Consider the following 18,742-nt stretch of genomic DNA (forward strand, 5'->3'; position numbering starts at 1 on the left):
TAAATTAGTGAAATTACATCATACATTCTTCCAATACATAATGAAAACTCAATCAAAAAAAAAAAAAAAAAAAAAAAGCATGTAAATAATCATTTATAAATTTAAATCAATATACGAAGAATTATCAAAATGTAGAGTGTATATATATAGATTTTAAAAAAAAGTGAATTTAAATATATATGCATACATATAATGTACATAAAAAACAAAAAAGCTTACACTTTAGGAGAGTACAAATATAGATATAGATATAAATTCGGAGGAGAAAAGAAAAAATCTCGATAGATAGGAAACTATACTACAAGGTACAAATTTAGGCTGGCCGCCCCTCTCATGATGCCAAATTCTTGTTGGAAGAAGTCTGCAAGTTGACCACGGTCTAATACAATGGGTTGGGCTTGGTAATTATTATCTGGCCAACTCTGGGGTTGATTGGTCACTGGATGCCCCCCAAAGAGCACCAGAGGTGGGTTTGAGTCTGCAAGAGATATTTTGTGTCTTTCCCATAGATTTTTAACAAACTTACTCAGCAGGTTCGGCCTTTTTCATTAAAACTTGTACATCCCTTTCACCCAGCTGACCTATTTTTCGGCTTGGGCTGGGCTGTGTTGCTTTTTTTTCATTGACAAGAAACAGACACCACGCATGCACCCATTTTGACCCATTGAAATAATAAATAAAATTTGGATTAATGTTATTTGAAATAGTCAATTTAAATACAGTGAAATAGTCAATTTAAACACCAAAAAAATTTCCTAGATGTTGACCTGTTTGGGCATAATTAATGATCCAGTCCAATTTTGTAGCTTGTTTGGATTATAGTATTTTTGAATGGGCTAGAGAAAAAAAAAAAAAAAAAATCTTCATTGGTGAAATGCAGAGTACATGTGCACTATAGAGTATTTTAGTTCATTGGACTAACCACTAACGTTGAAGTTCTTCGTAAGGCCCGCTTAATTGGTTTTGTTCAAGTCCATTAACAAACAAAATTTAATTAGTGGCAACCATTCACCATTGGTGCATAATAGAACATATGATCTTGACACCTTTCCAAATCAAGTTGATATACATTGAAACAATGTTTGAAAGTATCGAATTGGGGTATTGAGATTGAAATCGGAAGAAATTTGATTTAAAATTTGAGCAATTTTAATTTCAATGCCTCTTCAATGCTCATAAGATAAAATTATAAAAGGTAGGAAGTTTGTTTTCTTTTCCTTATACTTGTTAAAAAATTCTACTAACACACATGGTGACCTTGTGATAATATTATAAGGCAGCAAATTACAAATCATCCAATCTTAAATATGAAATAAAAATGATTTAAATATGAATTTATGAAAAACTGTCTTGAACCATATTGAATTTGTGTAGAAATACTGTATAAATTGAACAGATAAATATTTTTTTAATTTCTTTTGTGCAAAGGTTAAACATGATTAAATCCAAATTTAATTCAACATGCGGTCAAATATTAGTCTATTAGAATTTATATTGGACCACATCCATGAATTATGTAATCTGCAAAAAATTTCCCTCACTTTCATGATTTTGGTTTTTTCTTTTTTTTAAAAAAATAAATTTAATTAAAGGCCCAAAAGGTCTTCTAAAAACATACTTGGTCCACTCACAACCCACATTAATCAAAGTGGGGACGTAGTGCCCTTGTCCGGTAAGTGTTTCGCACAAATTTCTCTATTTCTTAGCTGCAACGCGTTCAGAAACTCCATTTTCTCTCTCTATAGTCTATCCACAATAAGAGGGTATCTTTTGTTATCTTCCTTCTTTTTCTTTTTCTTTGTTTTTTTATTCCATTTTTTTCTTGTTTTTTTGGGAAGGTTTCTGGAAAATCTCAGCTCCTCCCCGTAGAAGTACAGATTTACATTTAAATTCATCACTCATCAAATTTCCCGGCCAAAATCAGCTACCTTTTATACAGAAACATAATACACACACATATATAAACTGTTAAATCATATAATATTTGGGCTTCCTGCTTAATACTCCACAATGTCTCAACTTGCAAAAGTTCGTTTCGTTCTTTGCCCAAATTGCAAAAAAGTTCTACCAGAGCATACCAATCACTCGGTTTATAAGTGTGGTGGATGTGATACTCTTCTTCAATGTACGCTTCGTTCCTTCTCTCCATATTTCACTCCTTTTTTCTCTCATACTTGCCGTTTGTTTCGCGAGAAAATATACTAAAATTGGAAATGATCACACAATGGTTTGATTTGATTTGTTTATCATATCCTAAATACTGAAAGAAACAATTTAAAATTTGTAGTTTCTTCTTATTTCCGGCATTTTCCTAGTAACCAAACAATGATGAAGATGCTTTAGTAATCTCTTTCCAAATATATATGGGCGGAGTTTTCATTTATTTATTTTTATTTTTCTGATTTACAGCAAAGAAAGGAGTTGCTGAGGCAGAAACATCACCAGACAAGTCTGATGAAGGAAAGATTGGAGGGGTTACAGCAAGTAAAAGAGTTACTGATTTATTTTTATTTTTCATTAGCTACAAAATTCGTTTGGTTGGTTGCCCAAAATGCCGAAACCTTCTACCAGAGCCTACCAACTACTCTGTTTTTAAGTGTGGTGGATGTGGTGCTGTTCTTCGAGGTAAGGTTCGCTGGCTCTCTCTGTATTTCACTCCCTTTTTCTCTCATACTTTGCGTTTGGTTCCCAAGAAAATATACGAAAAAGGAAATGGGAATCATCACAATATGGTTTTTGGTTCGTGTGTATGTTTTATGTTATAGGTTGACTTGTTTACTGGATCCTTTATACTGAAAAAAACAATTTCAAATTTATAGTTTCGGTTTATTTCCTACATTTTCGTAGTAACCAAACAAAGATGAAGATGCTGTCGGTTCTTTAGTAAATCCCTTTCCAAATATTTATGAGTGTAGCTTTTATTTTTCTAAATTACAGCAAAGAAAAGAGTTGCCGGGGCAGAAACATCCTCACACAAGTTTGATGAGGGAAAGATTGGAGGGATTTCAGAGAAATTTCTCAAAAAATCAGGAAAAATTAAATTTTCAGAGAAAGGAATGGTGAATTCGAGTGATGGGTCTGAACATGATGTCAAGTCAAATGGTAGTTGTTCAAGTAGAGCCGAAAATGGGGAGGTGGTTTTGAGTGATAGAGTTGAGGAATATAAAAATGGTTTGAATTTAGGGGAATTCACCAAAATGGGAAAAGAAGTAGACGAATTAAAACCCCCAAATTGGAATGTAAATGGGTTTCAAAGATTAGTTGGAACTTCTGATCCGAGGATTAGGGTGAGAGATGAGATGGAGGGGTTGTGGAGGAACCCAAGAATGGTGTTGGATTTTGATGGGGTGAGATATTCAACTTCAAAGTATACACAAGAGGGAGAGGGTCCATCTAGTTACCAATTTGGGGGCTCCAGCTCCAGTTCTGCTTATGGAGGAGAGCCAGTGAATGAAACGGATGGGATTCAAAAGGTCGTACAAGATCGAGCCGAGCTTCTTCTAAGGAAGTTGGATGAGCTTAAGGATCAATTCAGTGGATGTTGTGATGTGAATGACAAGCGTAAAGGAAAGCTTCCATTTGAACATTATATAGATGATGATATGGATCCATTTGAATCGTACTCACATAATATAAACCTTCACTTGCCTTCTTCTTCTTGTTTCCATTGCTACACCAAACGTCCACCCCCTGCTTTCTACAATAAGATGTACCCTGGCATTCCAAACAATCCAATGTTGTACCATCACGAAAATTCTAGACTCACCAATCCTCATAATCCACAATCCTCCTACACAAGATGGCCCAGAGAGCTTAACTCTGAAGTGAGTGGCTTTGTTCCAAGGGTGGTGCTGGCTACTGGTGCTCGCCATTGCCGCCCTATAGCTGCTGGTGCTCCTTTTATCACATGTTACAATTGTCTTGGATTGCTGCAACTGCCTGATCAAGTTTTGTTTGTGGAGAAGAATAAAATGAAAATACGATGTGGAGAATGCTCTACAGTCATCCTTTTTGCTCTAGTCAACAAGAAAGCTGAAGTCAACAAGAAACTACTTGTTTCTTTGAATGCAGAAACAAAGAGAAGTCCCACAACAAAAGTTGATGGTAGCACTGATGTGGCTGTGAATGAAGGTACTTCAAATTACCATGGCCATCTGAACCGTGCTACAATGAATTTTCTCTCTAATTCTCGGCATGGTTTTCAGTCGGGAATGGATAAAGAATCAACTTCTTCACCGTCAACAGATCATTGTTCGAGCTCAAACAAGACTGCGGACATGAGGAGCCTTCACTCTACATCTCCCTGTACTTTTGAGGATGAAGCTAGCACTGACAGCCCCATTGCTACAATAGACGGGAGCACTTCCTCGGAGCATGGACTGACTTTGACGTCTGCGTTTTGTTTATGAACATGACAAGCTTATTTCTATATTAAAAATGATACATATTCTGATTCTCTCTGAGTATCACTAACTACTCTGTTTTATATTGTCGAAGCTTAGTTGGAGAGTCTTTCACTCAGCTTTGTGCTCTCATATATAACATATTCTACTCTCTTATTTTATTTATTTATTATTATATTTTTTTCTGTAGTGATAGATATCCCAAGCTTGGATTAATCCACTGTATTCAACAAGCTCTATGCTATGTGGAAGAAGTAACAGATGTCTCTATTTTCTATATGTGATATTGCTAAAAGAATGGACTTGACTTGGGTTGGGTTGGGTTGGGCTGGGCTGCTTTATTTTCAGGGTGTGCAGGTGAAATCACCTGTCTATGGACTAACCTCTTTAACGCTGGAATTTTTGTAAGGCCCACTCAGTTGGTTTTGTTAAAAGTCTATTAACAAACGAAACTCTAATAATTCTCTCCAAAGTCCAATGTGATAGTAGTTTCTTTTTAAATGTGTTGTTAACATTTAACTAAATTTAATTACTTGAAATATTCGCTATAGGTGCATACTATATTCAAGGGTTTTTTTTATTTATTTTTTTTTTTTGCGGTAAGGAAAATTAAAGGTAGGAAAATTGATGTTTATATATAAATTGTATACTAATATAAAATGTATAAAAGGTAGGAAGTTTATTTTCTTTTGCTTATATTTATTAGTAAAATAATATACCAACACATAGTGACAATATTAGAAGTAGACAATATTAAAAGTAGCAAAATTACAAATCATGAAAGACACCAGCAGTAAGAGTTGAAATAAGTTGGTTCTGATATGACGTGTTGTTTTTGTACGTGAGATTTGTATATAATGAATTGTGACAGAATAACATACTAGTATTTCTTTAGTTCCCTCACCTGTATGTACATGGCATCAAAATGTTGCAGGAGTTAAAATTGACTCATCCCCCTTTCAGACCAAAAAAAAATGACTTTCTTTGAGGCTGACTTCTTCGTGAGGTTGACCTTGAAATTGCTGTTTAGGTGATCAGATTTTTATTTTTATTTATTTATTTATTGCCTAATTAATGAGATTCCATTACCATTGAATAATCATTATTATCGATACAAATTCAAGAAAAACAATAATTTTTTTTTTTTTTTGCCTAATTAATGAGATTCCACTACCATTGAATAATCATTATTATCAATATAAGTTCAAGAAAAACAATAATTTTTTTTTTTTTTTTTGTCTAATTAATGAGATTCCACTACCATTAAATAATCATTATTATCAATACAATTCAAAAAAACAATGATTTTTTTTTTTCCGCCTAATTAATAAGATTCCACTACCATTGAATAATCATTATTATCAATATAAGTTCAAGAAAAACAATGATTTTTTCTTTTTTTTTTTGAGATTCCACTACATTGAATAATCATTATTATCAATACAAGTTCAAGAAAAATAATGATATATATATATATAATGAGATTCCACTACCATTGAATAATTATTATTATCAATACAAGTTCAAGAAAAATAATGATTTTTTTTTTCTCTATTTCGGATCCTTAACCCGCACACAGGTGACATTGTAACTGTATATATAGTTAGTGGCTTGAAGAAGAGGAAAAAACAAAATTTTCTTTTTTTAGTCATTGAGACTTTTCATAAGCTGACTTTGCACTATATGTATATATAAAATACCCAGTAGCTCATATTATATCAAGCTTTTATACTTGTACTCTTCTAATTGGCATAAGTCAATTTCTTGTGCACAAATTCTTTGTAGCCCACCGAAATGCGTAATGTAATTGACATCTTAACAATCAAAGTTGATCTGCTATTTGTTTGAAGTAGTCATGGTATGAATAGACAGACGGTTTGATTTCTTCTCCAATCCCCCTTTTTTTTTTCTCTTCTTTTTTCTTAAAGTTTTACAATTAGAGGGCATATCTCTTCTCCATGTTTTGATGCGAAATTTAATTCAAAGTCCATTTTTTTCCAATTTAACTTTCACGATTTCAATTTTTATTTTTGCACAAAACTCCCTGTTACTATTTCAAAAGTATGTAGACGCCCTTGGTTACCAAAAAAGAAAATAAAAAATGAAGAGAGACATTTTATACCTGAAATCTCTCTAACATTCTTTTCTATCGATCAAAATGACCATGAATCAAATTTTTTTTATCCACAAATCCAAATTGTAATGTAGATGAGTTATTCATTTCTTGTATCATATATATATATATATAAAACCCTATAAAGTTCTTTTACCAATTACAATCAATGTTTTTCAAATCTTCACTCGTCGGGAGATAAAAAGATAAATTAGATGTATGTTAACCACACTTTAACGTGTTGGAGTTTGTCATAACCTTTAACAATTGAAAGAGTTAGTTGAATCGCAAGGAGTTATTTGCAAAAATTAGTAAAGTTGGAAGGAATTTTAAATTTTCTACCGGTTAACCATAAATCAGACTAGGATCGGTTATGAAAACTGGTCTGTTTTAAAAAACACCATATGAGATTGTGCAATTTATAATTTATCATGTATTTATTCATACCTGTCTTCGCCCCAATTAAGATTTCACATTCTTAGTAAAAAGTAATAAATTATGAATATTAGTAAATACAAAAAAAGATTTAGACCACGTTTGGTGTGAGTGAATGGAATCAAATGAAGTGAGAATGGAATACTTTTGTTTTCATTCTTTAGTTTGGTAAGTAACTTTAAAGTTGGAATAATAATTCTTCGCTATTCTCCGAAAATGGGGATTCCCATTAATTCATTCCATTTTCCAACTAAAAGAATGACCATTCCATTCCCACTTAAAAAAAAAAATTAAATAAATAAATAAATAAAAAAAACATTTAATTAAACATCAGCTACACACACATATATATATATATATGTTTTACAAAAATATGATTTTTTTTGTGTAATCAAATATGAGAACGAGATCATTCTATTTTCACTTTATTTCATTCATTGATTCATTCTATTTTCACTTTATTTCATTCAATCACAACAAATTAGTCCTTAATGTTGTAATTTTGTATATGAAAAAAAAAAATATATATATATATATAGGCAAGAAAGAGGAGGAGGGACAGGTAATAACAGGCTGGGCAATGGTAACAATGTGATGAACAGTCGGCAGAATAAATGTTAGTAGAGTGAGATAGAAAAGATAGGGAATAGGAATTGCCTCCTCGCAAACAGTGGAAGTGTACAACAACAAGAAGAGTAGGTGAATTTTGTCGTGCACTCTTGTTCTAGAAATGCTTGTCCCGTTGAATGGGCTGATGATGGACTGGCATTTGGCATTGGTGGACCTGGTGATGTGTGTGTGACTGTGTGAGAGAGAGAGTAGTAGTAGTTGTACGGGTATATATGTTATATATACGAAGGACCCACCTGGTTGGTTTGGGGTTGAGAATTGCTATTTATCCAATCATACATGTTAAAAGTCAAGAACCCCTCACAAAAAGAAGAATTGTCAGTATGACTTGACATTTCTCGCTTCTCTCTCACTTTCACTTCTTTCCACAACGGCCAAAACAGTGCTTTTCTTTTGGACGAGAATCACTGCATGTGATGCAAGGACCTAAGATATGGAGATCCATGGAAACACTGGTAAATTCCACAATTACATCAACAAACACTCTTTCATGAAATGGCCATATATATATATGTATGGGGATGCTTGATAGTTGATATATATAAATAGCGTATGCCTTAGCTTTAAGCTTAATTTGTTAAATTCATTTCTTGTACTTGTTTTGTTACTTTAATAAATTGTTAACGTGAGGTATTTATTCATACTAAATTATTTCTATGTGATGCCATCTTTTTGTATAGTAAAATTTTTGTAATTCGTTAATATAGTTATAGTTTTTTGACCGATTCACAGAAAATTGTGTATTTTTGTTTGTATGTTTCTTTTTGAAGTAAAACTCAGACTATGTCCGAAATTATGACTTTAAAAAATTACTCGCACACAAGAAGAATCGAATTTAAAACTTAAAACTTAATGAAGTTTCAACATCTAAACATTTTCCATTAGGCCAACCCCCAAGTTATTTTTGCCTATATGTTTGATCAATTTTCTATTAATTTTCCTAATATATTACCAACTGCCTTTGATTTTTGAAGTTAGAGACACTTTGCAATAAATTTTCTTTAATTTTAGTTTCAAAAACCTAATGGTTTTCAAACATTATTTTAATTTTATTCTTGAATTTATTTTTTTTCTTTGCTTCTAGGATGGGGAGAATATTATTAATTATATGTTGGCTAGCCAACCTAGAATAGATTCAATTTGATGACTTTTACCTATCATGTAGTGTTTTGGGGGCCGTTCTAAGTAATGTTTTTTAATTATTGATGTTTAATTACATTTACTTGTAAAGACGGAATTTATAGAATAGTTACTTATAAGTGCTTTAATTACTTTGCATTTAATTAGTAGATAAAGCAGGCCAAATGGCAAATTTACAAATATTGGTTCAAAAATTAATTTATACTTACTTTAATCAAAAGGAGTCGTTGGACTGTTTTAATTTATCATTTGCTTGTCTAAAAATGAACTATATGTATTATTATAAATCAGAAGAAGAAAAAGACAGGACCAATAAAAATCAAAATAATAGAAAGAAAAGAAGTGTTTTTCCTTTTACTTTTTCTTTTCTCTTTTGCTTTTTTCCTTCTGGCTTCTGCAAAGTGTGAAAGTTCAGAAACTCGGATTTTCTCAGAAAACTCTCTCTCTCTCTCTCTGTCTCTCTCTCTCCACAAATAGTGTTTTTTTGTTTTCTATTTTTCAGTATTTTATCAGAAAACTCGGAGGGTCTATGTTTCTTCCATAGATTTCAGAGGGGAATGTATTAGCTCCTCTCCATCAAAGCCCTTCTTTTATTTACATCTCAAAACATTCCTCATCAAATTTCCACCCAAAATCAGCTCCTTCTCATACCAAAACATATATATATATATATATAAATGATATAATATTTGGGTTTCTTCAGGCTTGCTTGATAGTTCTCTACAATGTCTGAAACTGCAAAAGTTCGTTTGGTTCGTTGCCCAAAGTGCGAAAACCTTCTACCAGAGCTTACCAATTACTCTGTTTATCAGTGTGGTGGATGTGGTGCTGTTCTTCGAGGTATGTTTCGTTCGCCCTCTCCGTATTTCACTCCCTTTTTCTCTCATACTTCCCGTTTGGTTCCCGAGAAACTATAGGAAAAAGAGGTAAAATGGGAATTATCACAATATGGTTTTTGATTCGTGTCTATGTTGTATGTTATACGATGATTTGTTGTTATTTTAGCTTGTTTATTGGACTTATCAAAAAAAATTTGAACTTGTTTATTGGATCCTTTATACTGAAAATAACAATTTAAAATTTGTATTTTCTTGTTATTTCCTGCATTTTCCTAGTAACCAAACGAAGATGAAGATGCCAATTTTCTTTAGTAATACTTTTCCAATATTTATGAGTGGACTTTTATTTATTTTAAATTACAGCAAATAAAAGAGTTGCCGAGGCAGAAACATCCTCAGACAAATCTGATGACGGAAAGATTGGAGGGGTTTCAGAGAAAATCTCCAAAAATCCAGAAAATTTCAATTATTCAGAGAAAGGAATGGTGAATTTTAGTGATGGGTCGGAGCATGATGCTAAGTCAAATGGTAGTTCTTCAAGTAGAGCCGAAAATAGGGAGGTTTTGAGTGATAGGGTTGAGAAATATAGAAATGGTTCCAAGATTAAAGCTGATACTTGGGTTGTTGAGAATGATATTGAGACGAATGAGAATTTTGAGAATGATATTGAGACGAATGAGAATTTAGATGATTTCAATCATTCGAAAATGGGAAGAGAAGTTGAGGACTTAAAACCCCCAAAGAGCAATGCAAATGGGTTTCAAAGATCAGTTAGAACTTCTGATCGGAGGATTAGGGAGAGAGATGAGATGGAGGGGTTCTGGAGGAACCCAAGAATGGATTATGAAGGTGTGAGATATTCAACTTCAAAGTATTCACAAGAGGGTCCATCTAATTACCAATTGGGCTCCGGTTATGGTTATGGAGAGCCAGTGAAGAACCGGAATGAAATGGATGGGAATAATAAGGTTGAGTATCTTGAACAAGATCGAGCTGAGCTTCTAAGGAAGTTGGATGAGCTTAAGGATCAACTTAGTCGATCTTGTGACGTGAATGACAAACCTAAAGAAAAGATTCCCCTTGATCGAAGAATGGTTCACCAGGATCCTTATGGTGCTTCTGAGGCTTGGTTTCCTGATGGCTCTTTGGGGGCAAATCGGGCTTCGATGCAATACCCCATACCTGACAGACATGTTGCAAGACGGACTCGTCATATCAGTAATTATCCTGAGCCATCTCCTTTTACAAATACGCATGAAATGGCCATGCATAGCTTTTATCCTCCTATGCATACTTCAAGTCAAGTTCAAGGAATGGATCCTGTTAGGTCCCAAATGCTGAGGAGAGCTCCGCACCAACCATCCATTCCACTCCAACAACATCCATCTCATCCATACTATTCTGGACATTACATGGATAATGATATGGATCCATTTGAACCATACCCACATAACATAAACCTTCACTTGCCTTCTTGTTCTTGTTTCCATTGCTACAACAAACGTCCACAAGTTCCAGCACCCATCCCACCCCCTGCTTTCTACAATAAAATGTACCCCGACATTCCAAACAATCCCATGTTCTACCATCACGAAAATCCTAATGTATTTGGTCCACGTGATTATAATCCTAGAACTACCAATCCTCAGATGCATTCTCATAATCCACAGTCCCACACAAGATGGCCCAGTGACCTTAACTCTGAAGTGGGTGGCTTTGTTCGTCGCCGCACTCCAAGGGTGGTGCTGGCTACTGGTGCACGCCATTGCTGCCCTATAGCTGGTGGTGCTCCATTTATCACATGTAACAATTGTTTTGAATTGCTGCAACTGCCTAAAAAAGTTTTGTTTGTGGAGAAGAATCAAAAGAAAATACGATGTGGAGCATGCTCTACAGTCATCCTTTTTGCTGTAGTCAACAAGAAACTTATTGTTTCTATTAATGCAGAAACAAAGAGAAGTCCAACAAAGGTTGATGATAGCACTGATGTGGCAGTGAATGGAGGTACTTCAAATTACCATGGCCATGTGAACCGTCCTAGCATGAATTTTTCCTCTGATGACTATGATAATTCCGGGTATGATTTTCAGTCAATGGATAGAGAACCAACATCACTGTCAACAGGCCAGGGTTTGAGCTCAAACAAGACAGTGGACATGAGGAGCCTTCACTCTACATCTCCCTGTACTTCTGAGGATGAGGCTAGCCCTGACAGCCTGATTGCTACAAGAGACAGGAGCAATTCTGCTGAGCTGCCCATGAAAGCCTATTTGTCTCCACCTCTGTCAGGTTCACCACTTCAGGATCATTTTGATTACTCTTCTAAGTATCGGGCAGTGGACCGAATTGGGAAGGGAAGCGTAAGTGGACGCTCTGAACGAGAGAAGATTATGCCAAAAAAGGTTGCCTCACGCCAAAATTCTGTGAAAGAGTCATCACTGGCAACTGAGATGGAGGTATCATTTAATGAGTACTCTAATACTGGGGTGTCCCAAGATTCAGGGGATGGAAGCAGAGAAGATCAACTGAGAGTAAACAAAGGGGCTGAATCATTCTTTGCTGGCATTATTAAGAAGAGTTTTAGAGACTTTTCGAGATCTAATCGAACTGTTGATATTAGCAAGTCGAACGTTACAATTAATGGGCATCCTATCCCAGACCGGTTGGTTAAGAAGGCTGAAAAGCTGGCGGGTTCAATTCATCCTGGACAATACTGGTAAGCAAATGTGCTCATCCACACGGATACAGCAAATGCATTGATTTTCTTTCTAAGCATGCATGCTTTAGATTCTCTCATACATACTGCATATCCATTTGTGCTGATTCATGGGTGAAAAAATATGCATGCATTGCAAAGAGGTAAAGTTTTGCATAACCGTATTGTTACCGGTACCTCAAAAGAAGTGAAGATCAAGGTTTTCTTGTGTGATGGGTACCATATTCAATCTGGGAAAAATGGGTTAACTTTGCACTAAAAATAGTAATTAATGACTTGCTATTCCTAATGATAGATGTTGTAATGGATTTGTTCATTAAGCAATTCCACCCGTAACAGATTCCATTTGGTTCTATGCTGCTTCAATCTTATTTGGATTTATATTATGCATGAGTGAGTTTATCTCCATGTTCACGATCCTTCATGATATTCCCCAAACCAAATCCCTTATATAATAATGCAAAAAGTGCCGCTTGGTGCAAATATCTGATGACAATGTAAACTAGGTTTTTGCTTTTGTTTCTAAAAACACTTGGTCAAATGATTGTATGATGACATTAACGTTATGATCATATAATTGGAATCACTTGGATTATTGAATTAGATTCAATTTGGATGATTGGATCCGATGTTCGGATCTGATCCAAATTCGTTCACATCACAGGGTTATTTATGAACTCTTAGGCATGGTCCGCATGGAAAGCTGATGGTTCCATTAAGAATTATATTCTTTGTGTAGCAGTTGTACTTCCCTCTGAGCTTTACATTCATTTTCTCTTACTTAAAATGTCTAATAGCTTCTTCTTTCTCTCCTTGCCTTTTCCAGGTATGATTCTCGAGCTGGATTCTGGGGTGTGATGGGTGGGCCTTGTATCGGCATTGTTCCTGTAAGATAGACTATTCTGATAAAACAAATTAGTCCATCTGTCTTTGGGGATGGAAATACCAATTTAATCAAAGTAATGTAACTATTTCTATTATATTCCATTTCATTTTTGACGAGTAAGAAGAAATGTCATTGTCTTGCAGCCGTTTATTGAAGAATTTAATTATCCAATGCCGGAGAATTGTGCCGGTGGAGATACTGCTGTTTTTGTGAATGGAAGGGAGCTTCACCAAAAGGATTTGCAGTTGCTTGGTAGTAGAGGGCTCCCAACTGCCAGAGATAGATCTTACATTATTGAGATTTCTGGGAGAGTATTGGATGAGGCCTCTGGTGAAGAGCTTGATAGCCTTGGAAAGCTTGCCCCAACGTAAGCCTCAACTTTCCGATGGATGATCTCCTTAGTACTTTTGAAGTTTTAATTGCTTGACTTATTAGACTGCTGCTATCAGCTGCATTACTAAGGTTAACAATCTGGCCCATTTATTTTAGTTTAATATTACAGGACATGTTCAGACCTCCAGAGTGCATGGAGGGTTCTCTGGGTTCAGATGGAAGACATGGCTTGGGTATATCTTTGGTTGTGAATTAGGAAATAGAATTAGATACTAGGGTCAAGGTTGAATGAGATGTGGAGCAGTAAAAGTAAGGTTGGCACTAGCCTAGATAGTAGGATGGCTTGAACATACTAACTCCAGTAAAAGAAAAGTTGATTCAGGTTTGAAATAGTAGGTTGAATGATTCTCTTACCACAGAAATTGATTCAGTGCTTCATAATTGAGTTGTGAAGAATTCATGTAATCAAAACACTGATTCTTCATGATAGGGCCTAGAAACTACACGTTTGGTTTGCCAAAAGTTAGAAAATGCTATGAAACGGATTAAAGTATTTAATTTGATAATTTGCTAGGAAACAACATATGCATAAATCGAATGTGTCGGAAATGCAAATGTTGAGATGGATGTGCCGTAAGACAAGAAATGATAGAATTAGAAATGAACACATTCGTGAGATGGTTCAAGTAGCACATAAAATACGAGAAAATCGATTAAGATGATTTGGACATGTGGACAGAAGACATTTAAGTGCGCCACTTATGATGATTGACATGACCCACATTGAGGGTTATGCTAGGAGAAGGGGAAGACCAAAGTTGACGTGGGTAGAGTTAGGCTTCTGACAATTCAACCTCCTACCATTCTGATAAGTGATAGATGTCTTCAATACTATTCATCACTGTTCATGGGGATGGAATATAATCCTATACCATGGGGTTCTGGGGGTAATATTCGTGGTAAGTTTTTTTTTTTTTTTTGGATAGAAATGCTTGTTTGCCCTTTTTTTTCCTTTGGCTGTTGTTGTGCTTTCCTAAATTTTCTTTTTGCAATACATCTTTATACTGGTGAACTCTTTTCATCTCTTCCTTGCATAACCATGTGTATATTGTTGTGTTTGTTAGACTATTTGTTTGATATGTTCAGTTTTATGTTTTAGCTTAAGAGGTTCAGTACATCACCAACTTGCTTCTTTTACGGATACCTTCTTCCCTACTTTTATTTGGGTGTTCTCTGTGGAAATGTGATGGCTTTTGGTGGTTCCAGTTGATTTCAATTATATAAATTACTAAGCAACTTTATGGCAGTTGCTTCTACATATGGAAATTTAACATTTCTGACATTATCACACATGATATCAAAACACACTTGACATCAAGTCAAAGCATTACTGACTTGTGAACTTTGTACAGAGTTGAAAGAGTAAAGCATGGGTTTGGCATGAAAGTTCCAAGACCAGCTGCTACTAGCTAATGAACTTGTAGGGACCAGAAGCTCTCCACCATTTCATCTGAAGCACGAAGTATCTCTAAGCCGTGCCCTCCAGAGTTCAAAAACATCCTCATGACAGATTTATAGAAAGAAAATCTGGTGATACAGAACTTTTCTTGATCAATGATGACAAATGATATTGGATGGTTGGTATGTCTTTGATGTCTCAAGCTTTTTCTTTATATGTTTGGTTGTCAAAATGCACATTCAAAGTGAATCTGTGCTATATTATACATTTGTTGTATATGTGACTGGATCTGACCTTTAGCTTTTTGTATAATTTGTGGTTTTCTTCTTATTAGTAGATGGGCTTTGTTTCTTTATTGATCCAAAATATGGTTTAAAGGATCATATGGTTGTCTTGGTCTATTGATGAAGTAATATTTTGATTGTTCATCTCTTGTTATGTAAAAAGCTTTCTTATTTTCCATATTCTTTATCAATTTTCAATTATAGAAGATTGGATGTCAAACATAAGAATCAGGGGTTACATGACTATAACGTAGTACTTGCGTAGACTGGACAAACGTTTAGTGATGATATTTTTCTGGACGAAGTTAATCTATAGTCAAAATCGGCCCCCCTTCTCTTTTTGGCCGTCAAACGCGCACCTCACTGCACACACTTTGTCTCTTTTAAAGACTCGAGTTTTCACCATTTACTTTGAAAAATATAAGAGATGTTATTGGATCACAAGATGCCAAAATCAGTCGTTTGAGTGCTCAAATAAGATTTATTTGAATTGAGTTTGAGTTTGAGTTTGAATTTAAGTTGATTTTTTATTTTATTTTATTTTATATTTTTTTTGGAGCTTTTGCAAGGTTGGTACAATGCGTGAACAATCAGAACAGTAACTATTATATGTTTTTTCATAAATCATTACCGTTTAAATTTATATTTAACTTTTTATTAATAAAGGGTCATGGATTAACTGTTTTATGTTACCCAATTGACTTTTCATAAATTGAATTGGAAACATAAATTTCATGTCCTGTCCTATTGTGATTAACCACCGTTATTAAGGCGATTGATAGCCGTTTCACATCTCTAAAGCTATATGAGCAACCATTTTTTCACGTTCTTTGGTTTTTATGGTTTCTGTGACAACAACAAATGAAAGCAATGAATTTTTTTGATTTCAGCCACAGCAATCGTGTTGTTGTGAAATTTTCTATGCGTTTTCTCTTGATGGGTCTTGCATTTCCTCTCATTTTCTCGAGTGCCATACAGTTTTCATCTGCTGTGGGCACTCGGAGAAAAATTCTTTTGGACCAAACGTTATCACCTGCTATGTCTCCTACACCTGCTATGTCTCCTTCAGGTCATTTTTTGGTGAAGCAGCACCAAACATCAAGTTCAGTAATTTTTCTTTGCACTTTTCTCTTTTTTTAAAAGGCCATGCACGAGAATATTCAAATCAAAATGGTTTTTTTTTTTTTTTTTTTTCCTTTTCTAAAACCATTAAACAATGTTCAGAAATGATGAACCAAACTGTTTCCTTTCCTTTTATAATTTTAAGAAAAGTAGAAAATTGTTATAAAACAACTGAAGCAAACAAGTTCATTAATTTTTAAATTTTTTTTTCCTTTTGGCCTTGAAAAAAATAAAGAAAAAAAATATATAAGGGACTAACCCTTTTTTTTTTTTTTCCTGTAATATTTCTACTGTGTGTGTGTGTGTGTTGGTAGGGGTAATATTGATTTGTTTCACAATGTTGTTGCAGGTAAATGTGATCTTTTTAAGGGGGATTGGGTTGTAGACCCTTCAGGCCCAGTTTACACCTACGTGAGCTGCCAATGGATCGAGAGTCATACTAATTGTATGAAAAATGGGCGGCCTGATACTGGGTATCTTCACTGGAGGTGGGCTCCACAAGGCTGTGATTTACCCAAGTTTGATCCATACGGATTCCTTGGTCTGATGAGGAACAAATCATGGGCCTTCATTGGTGATTCCATTATGGGTAATCAAGTACCCTCTTTGCTTTGCCTTCTCTCACAGGTGGAAAATCCAGTTATGGTCTACCATGACAAGCCATACCACAGCAGGACATGGAATTTTCCATGTCACAACTTCACTGTTGCAGAAATTTGGGCCCCTTACCTTGCAAAATCGGCTATTTTTGAAGACGACAATGGAGTTTCATCAGATTATAACCAGCTTCATCTCGATGAACTCGATCCAGCATGGACCGAACAGTACAACAAATTCGATTATGCAGTCATTTCTGGTGGAACCTGGTTCTTCAAAGGTGTAATCTACTACAAAAACAACACCATTATTGGCTGCCATAACTGCCCTGGGAAGAACATTACAGAATTAGGGTTCGACAGTGCATATCGTAAAATACTACAGCTAGCTTTCAACTTCATCACAAGTTCAGAGCACAAAGCCTATGTGTTCTTCAGAACCATCGCACCTGATCACTACGAGGGTGGAGAGTGGAACAAGGGGGGCTATTGCAACAGAACAGAACCATTCAAAGAAGGTGGAGTTAAGATGAATGACCTAGATATGATAATGCATAATATAGAGAGAGAAGAATTTGATAGCGCAAATGCCTTGAGATCGAAAAATGGGATGACTCTGAAACTGTTGGACACAACCCACCTTTCTTTACTGAGACCTGATGGACACCCAGGATTTTACAGACTTTTCCATCCATTTGCCAAGACCAGATATCCTAAATTTCAGATTGATTGCTTGCATTGGTGCCTACCTGGACCAATGGACACTTGGAATGATTTGATGATGGAAATTTTAGTAAATGGTTGACAATTAAAAGATAACCAGAACCAATATTTTGTTTGCCTTAATTGTAGGTGTTTCGGAAATTTTGGTTTACCATATAGTTCTAATGAATTAGACATAATATTCTTGTACTTGACTCGAGTCGTGTTATGGACTTGACCTAGCAAAGTTAAGATTTGGCTTTAAATTATTAATTTGAGTAAATCTCAGGGGGATGTCAGTGGACTTTATCCTTATTTGGAACATGTTTATCTTTTTCCTTGAAATTATATGGCTCAGTATCCCACATGGCCGAAAGACAGGGAAGAAATAGAAGAAGCTAGTTCATGTCAAATAACAAAAATGCTGGGAATATAACTTTATGGGATTGTTCACTGGGATGAAAGAAAAAATATAAGGGTAAAAAATAACTGCGAACCTGTTTCAATGCTAGCCAATCAAGTGATAAGACAAAACTTGTTGCAGAACAAAAACCCAGTAGCGAGAACTTCTACCGTCAACAATCCACCTGTCACAACTTTAACAGTTCTATCTAAAAAAATGTTCAATGAACCAAACACATTTGACACCTAAACACAAACAACATGTCAAACTAATATCTTGCATAAAAATACAGCAACCATGGTCATTGAAATATGCAGAGAAAATATGATATGCCAGTTACTCAACTGGCATTGCTGAACAAATTTAGAATATCAATTTATTGAACCAAATAATTATACTGCATATAACATCTTAAAACATAGATCTGCAAATGACAATCATAAAAGCTGAAAAGGCTTAAACCACATTCAAAATGCGTACATCATGCTTCCCTTGTCTACTTTGTTGAAGGTGGCGTAGTTTGCTTTTGTGGCCCTGGTGGTTTAAGGAAAGGATCCTGCATATGAAAATTGCGTGCATGTCCTATTAGACTGACAGAATGATTTACCAAGACATAAAAGAAATAGATAGAATGGAGAAGTGGATGCTATAGTTCTTTTTCACAATGCCACCATGCTGATG

The 18,742-nt window shown here is 34.9% G+C and overlaps 3 protein-coding genes across 4 annotated transcripts; all 3 read left to right on the plus strand.

Moving 5' to 3' along the window:
• The first annotated feature begins 1,665 nt into the window (after positions 1–1,665).
• Positions 1,666–4,568, plus strand: LOC132276754 (uncharacterized). Of its 2 annotated transcripts, XM_059778342.1 has the most exons (4): positions 1,668–2,125; positions 2,410–2,625; positions 2,938–4,131; positions 4,206–4,352. In XM_059778342.1, exons 1-4 carry the CDS (start codon positions 2,011–2,013, stop codon positions 4,217–4,219), a joined length of 1,539 nt encoding a protein of 512 aa, XP_059634325.1. In that variant the 5' UTR covers positions 1,668–2,010; the 3' UTR covers positions 4,220–4,352. The 2 variants fall into 2 exon arrangements, with proteins under 2 accessions (XP_059634324.1, XP_059634325.1); XM_059778341.1 differs by having other exon boundaries at positions 1,666–2,125; positions 2,938–4,568.
• Positions 4,569–9,085: 4,517 nt separating this feature from the next.
• On the plus strand, positions 9,086–15,305 carry LOC132276755 (protein ENHANCED DISEASE RESISTANCE 4-like). Its single transcript, XM_059778343.1, has 5 exons — positions 9,086–9,561; positions 9,924–12,276; positions 13,103–13,163; positions 13,306–13,529; positions 14,908–15,305. The coding sequence occupies exons 1-5, from the start codon at positions 9,447–9,449 to the stop codon at positions 14,966–14,968; spliced, it is 2,814 nt and encodes a 937-aa protein (XP_059634326.1). The 5' UTR covers positions 9,086–9,446; the 3' UTR covers positions 14,969–15,305.
• An 803-nt stretch (positions 15,306–16,108) lies between these two features.
• On the plus strand, positions 16,109–17,975 carry LOC132278333 (protein trichome birefringence-like 26). Its single transcript, XM_059780125.1, has 2 exons — positions 16,109–16,307; positions 16,644–17,975. Exons 1-2 carry the CDS (start codon positions 16,109–16,111, stop codon positions 17,759–17,761), a joined length of 1,317 nt encoding a protein of 438 aa, XP_059636108.1. The 3' UTR covers positions 17,762–17,975.
• Positions 17,976–18,742: the final 767 nt, after the last annotated feature.

This window comes from Cornus florida, unplaced genomic scaffold, assembly GCF_030987335.1.
Source record: "Cornus florida cultivar Cherokee Brave unplaced genomic scaffold, ASM3098733v1 CherokeeBrave_3.0.0_Hap2_Chr10, whole genome shotgun sequence".
Taxonomy (NCBI): domain Eukaryota; kingdom Viridiplantae; phylum Streptophyta; class Magnoliopsida; order Cornales; family Cornaceae; genus Cornus; species Cornus florida.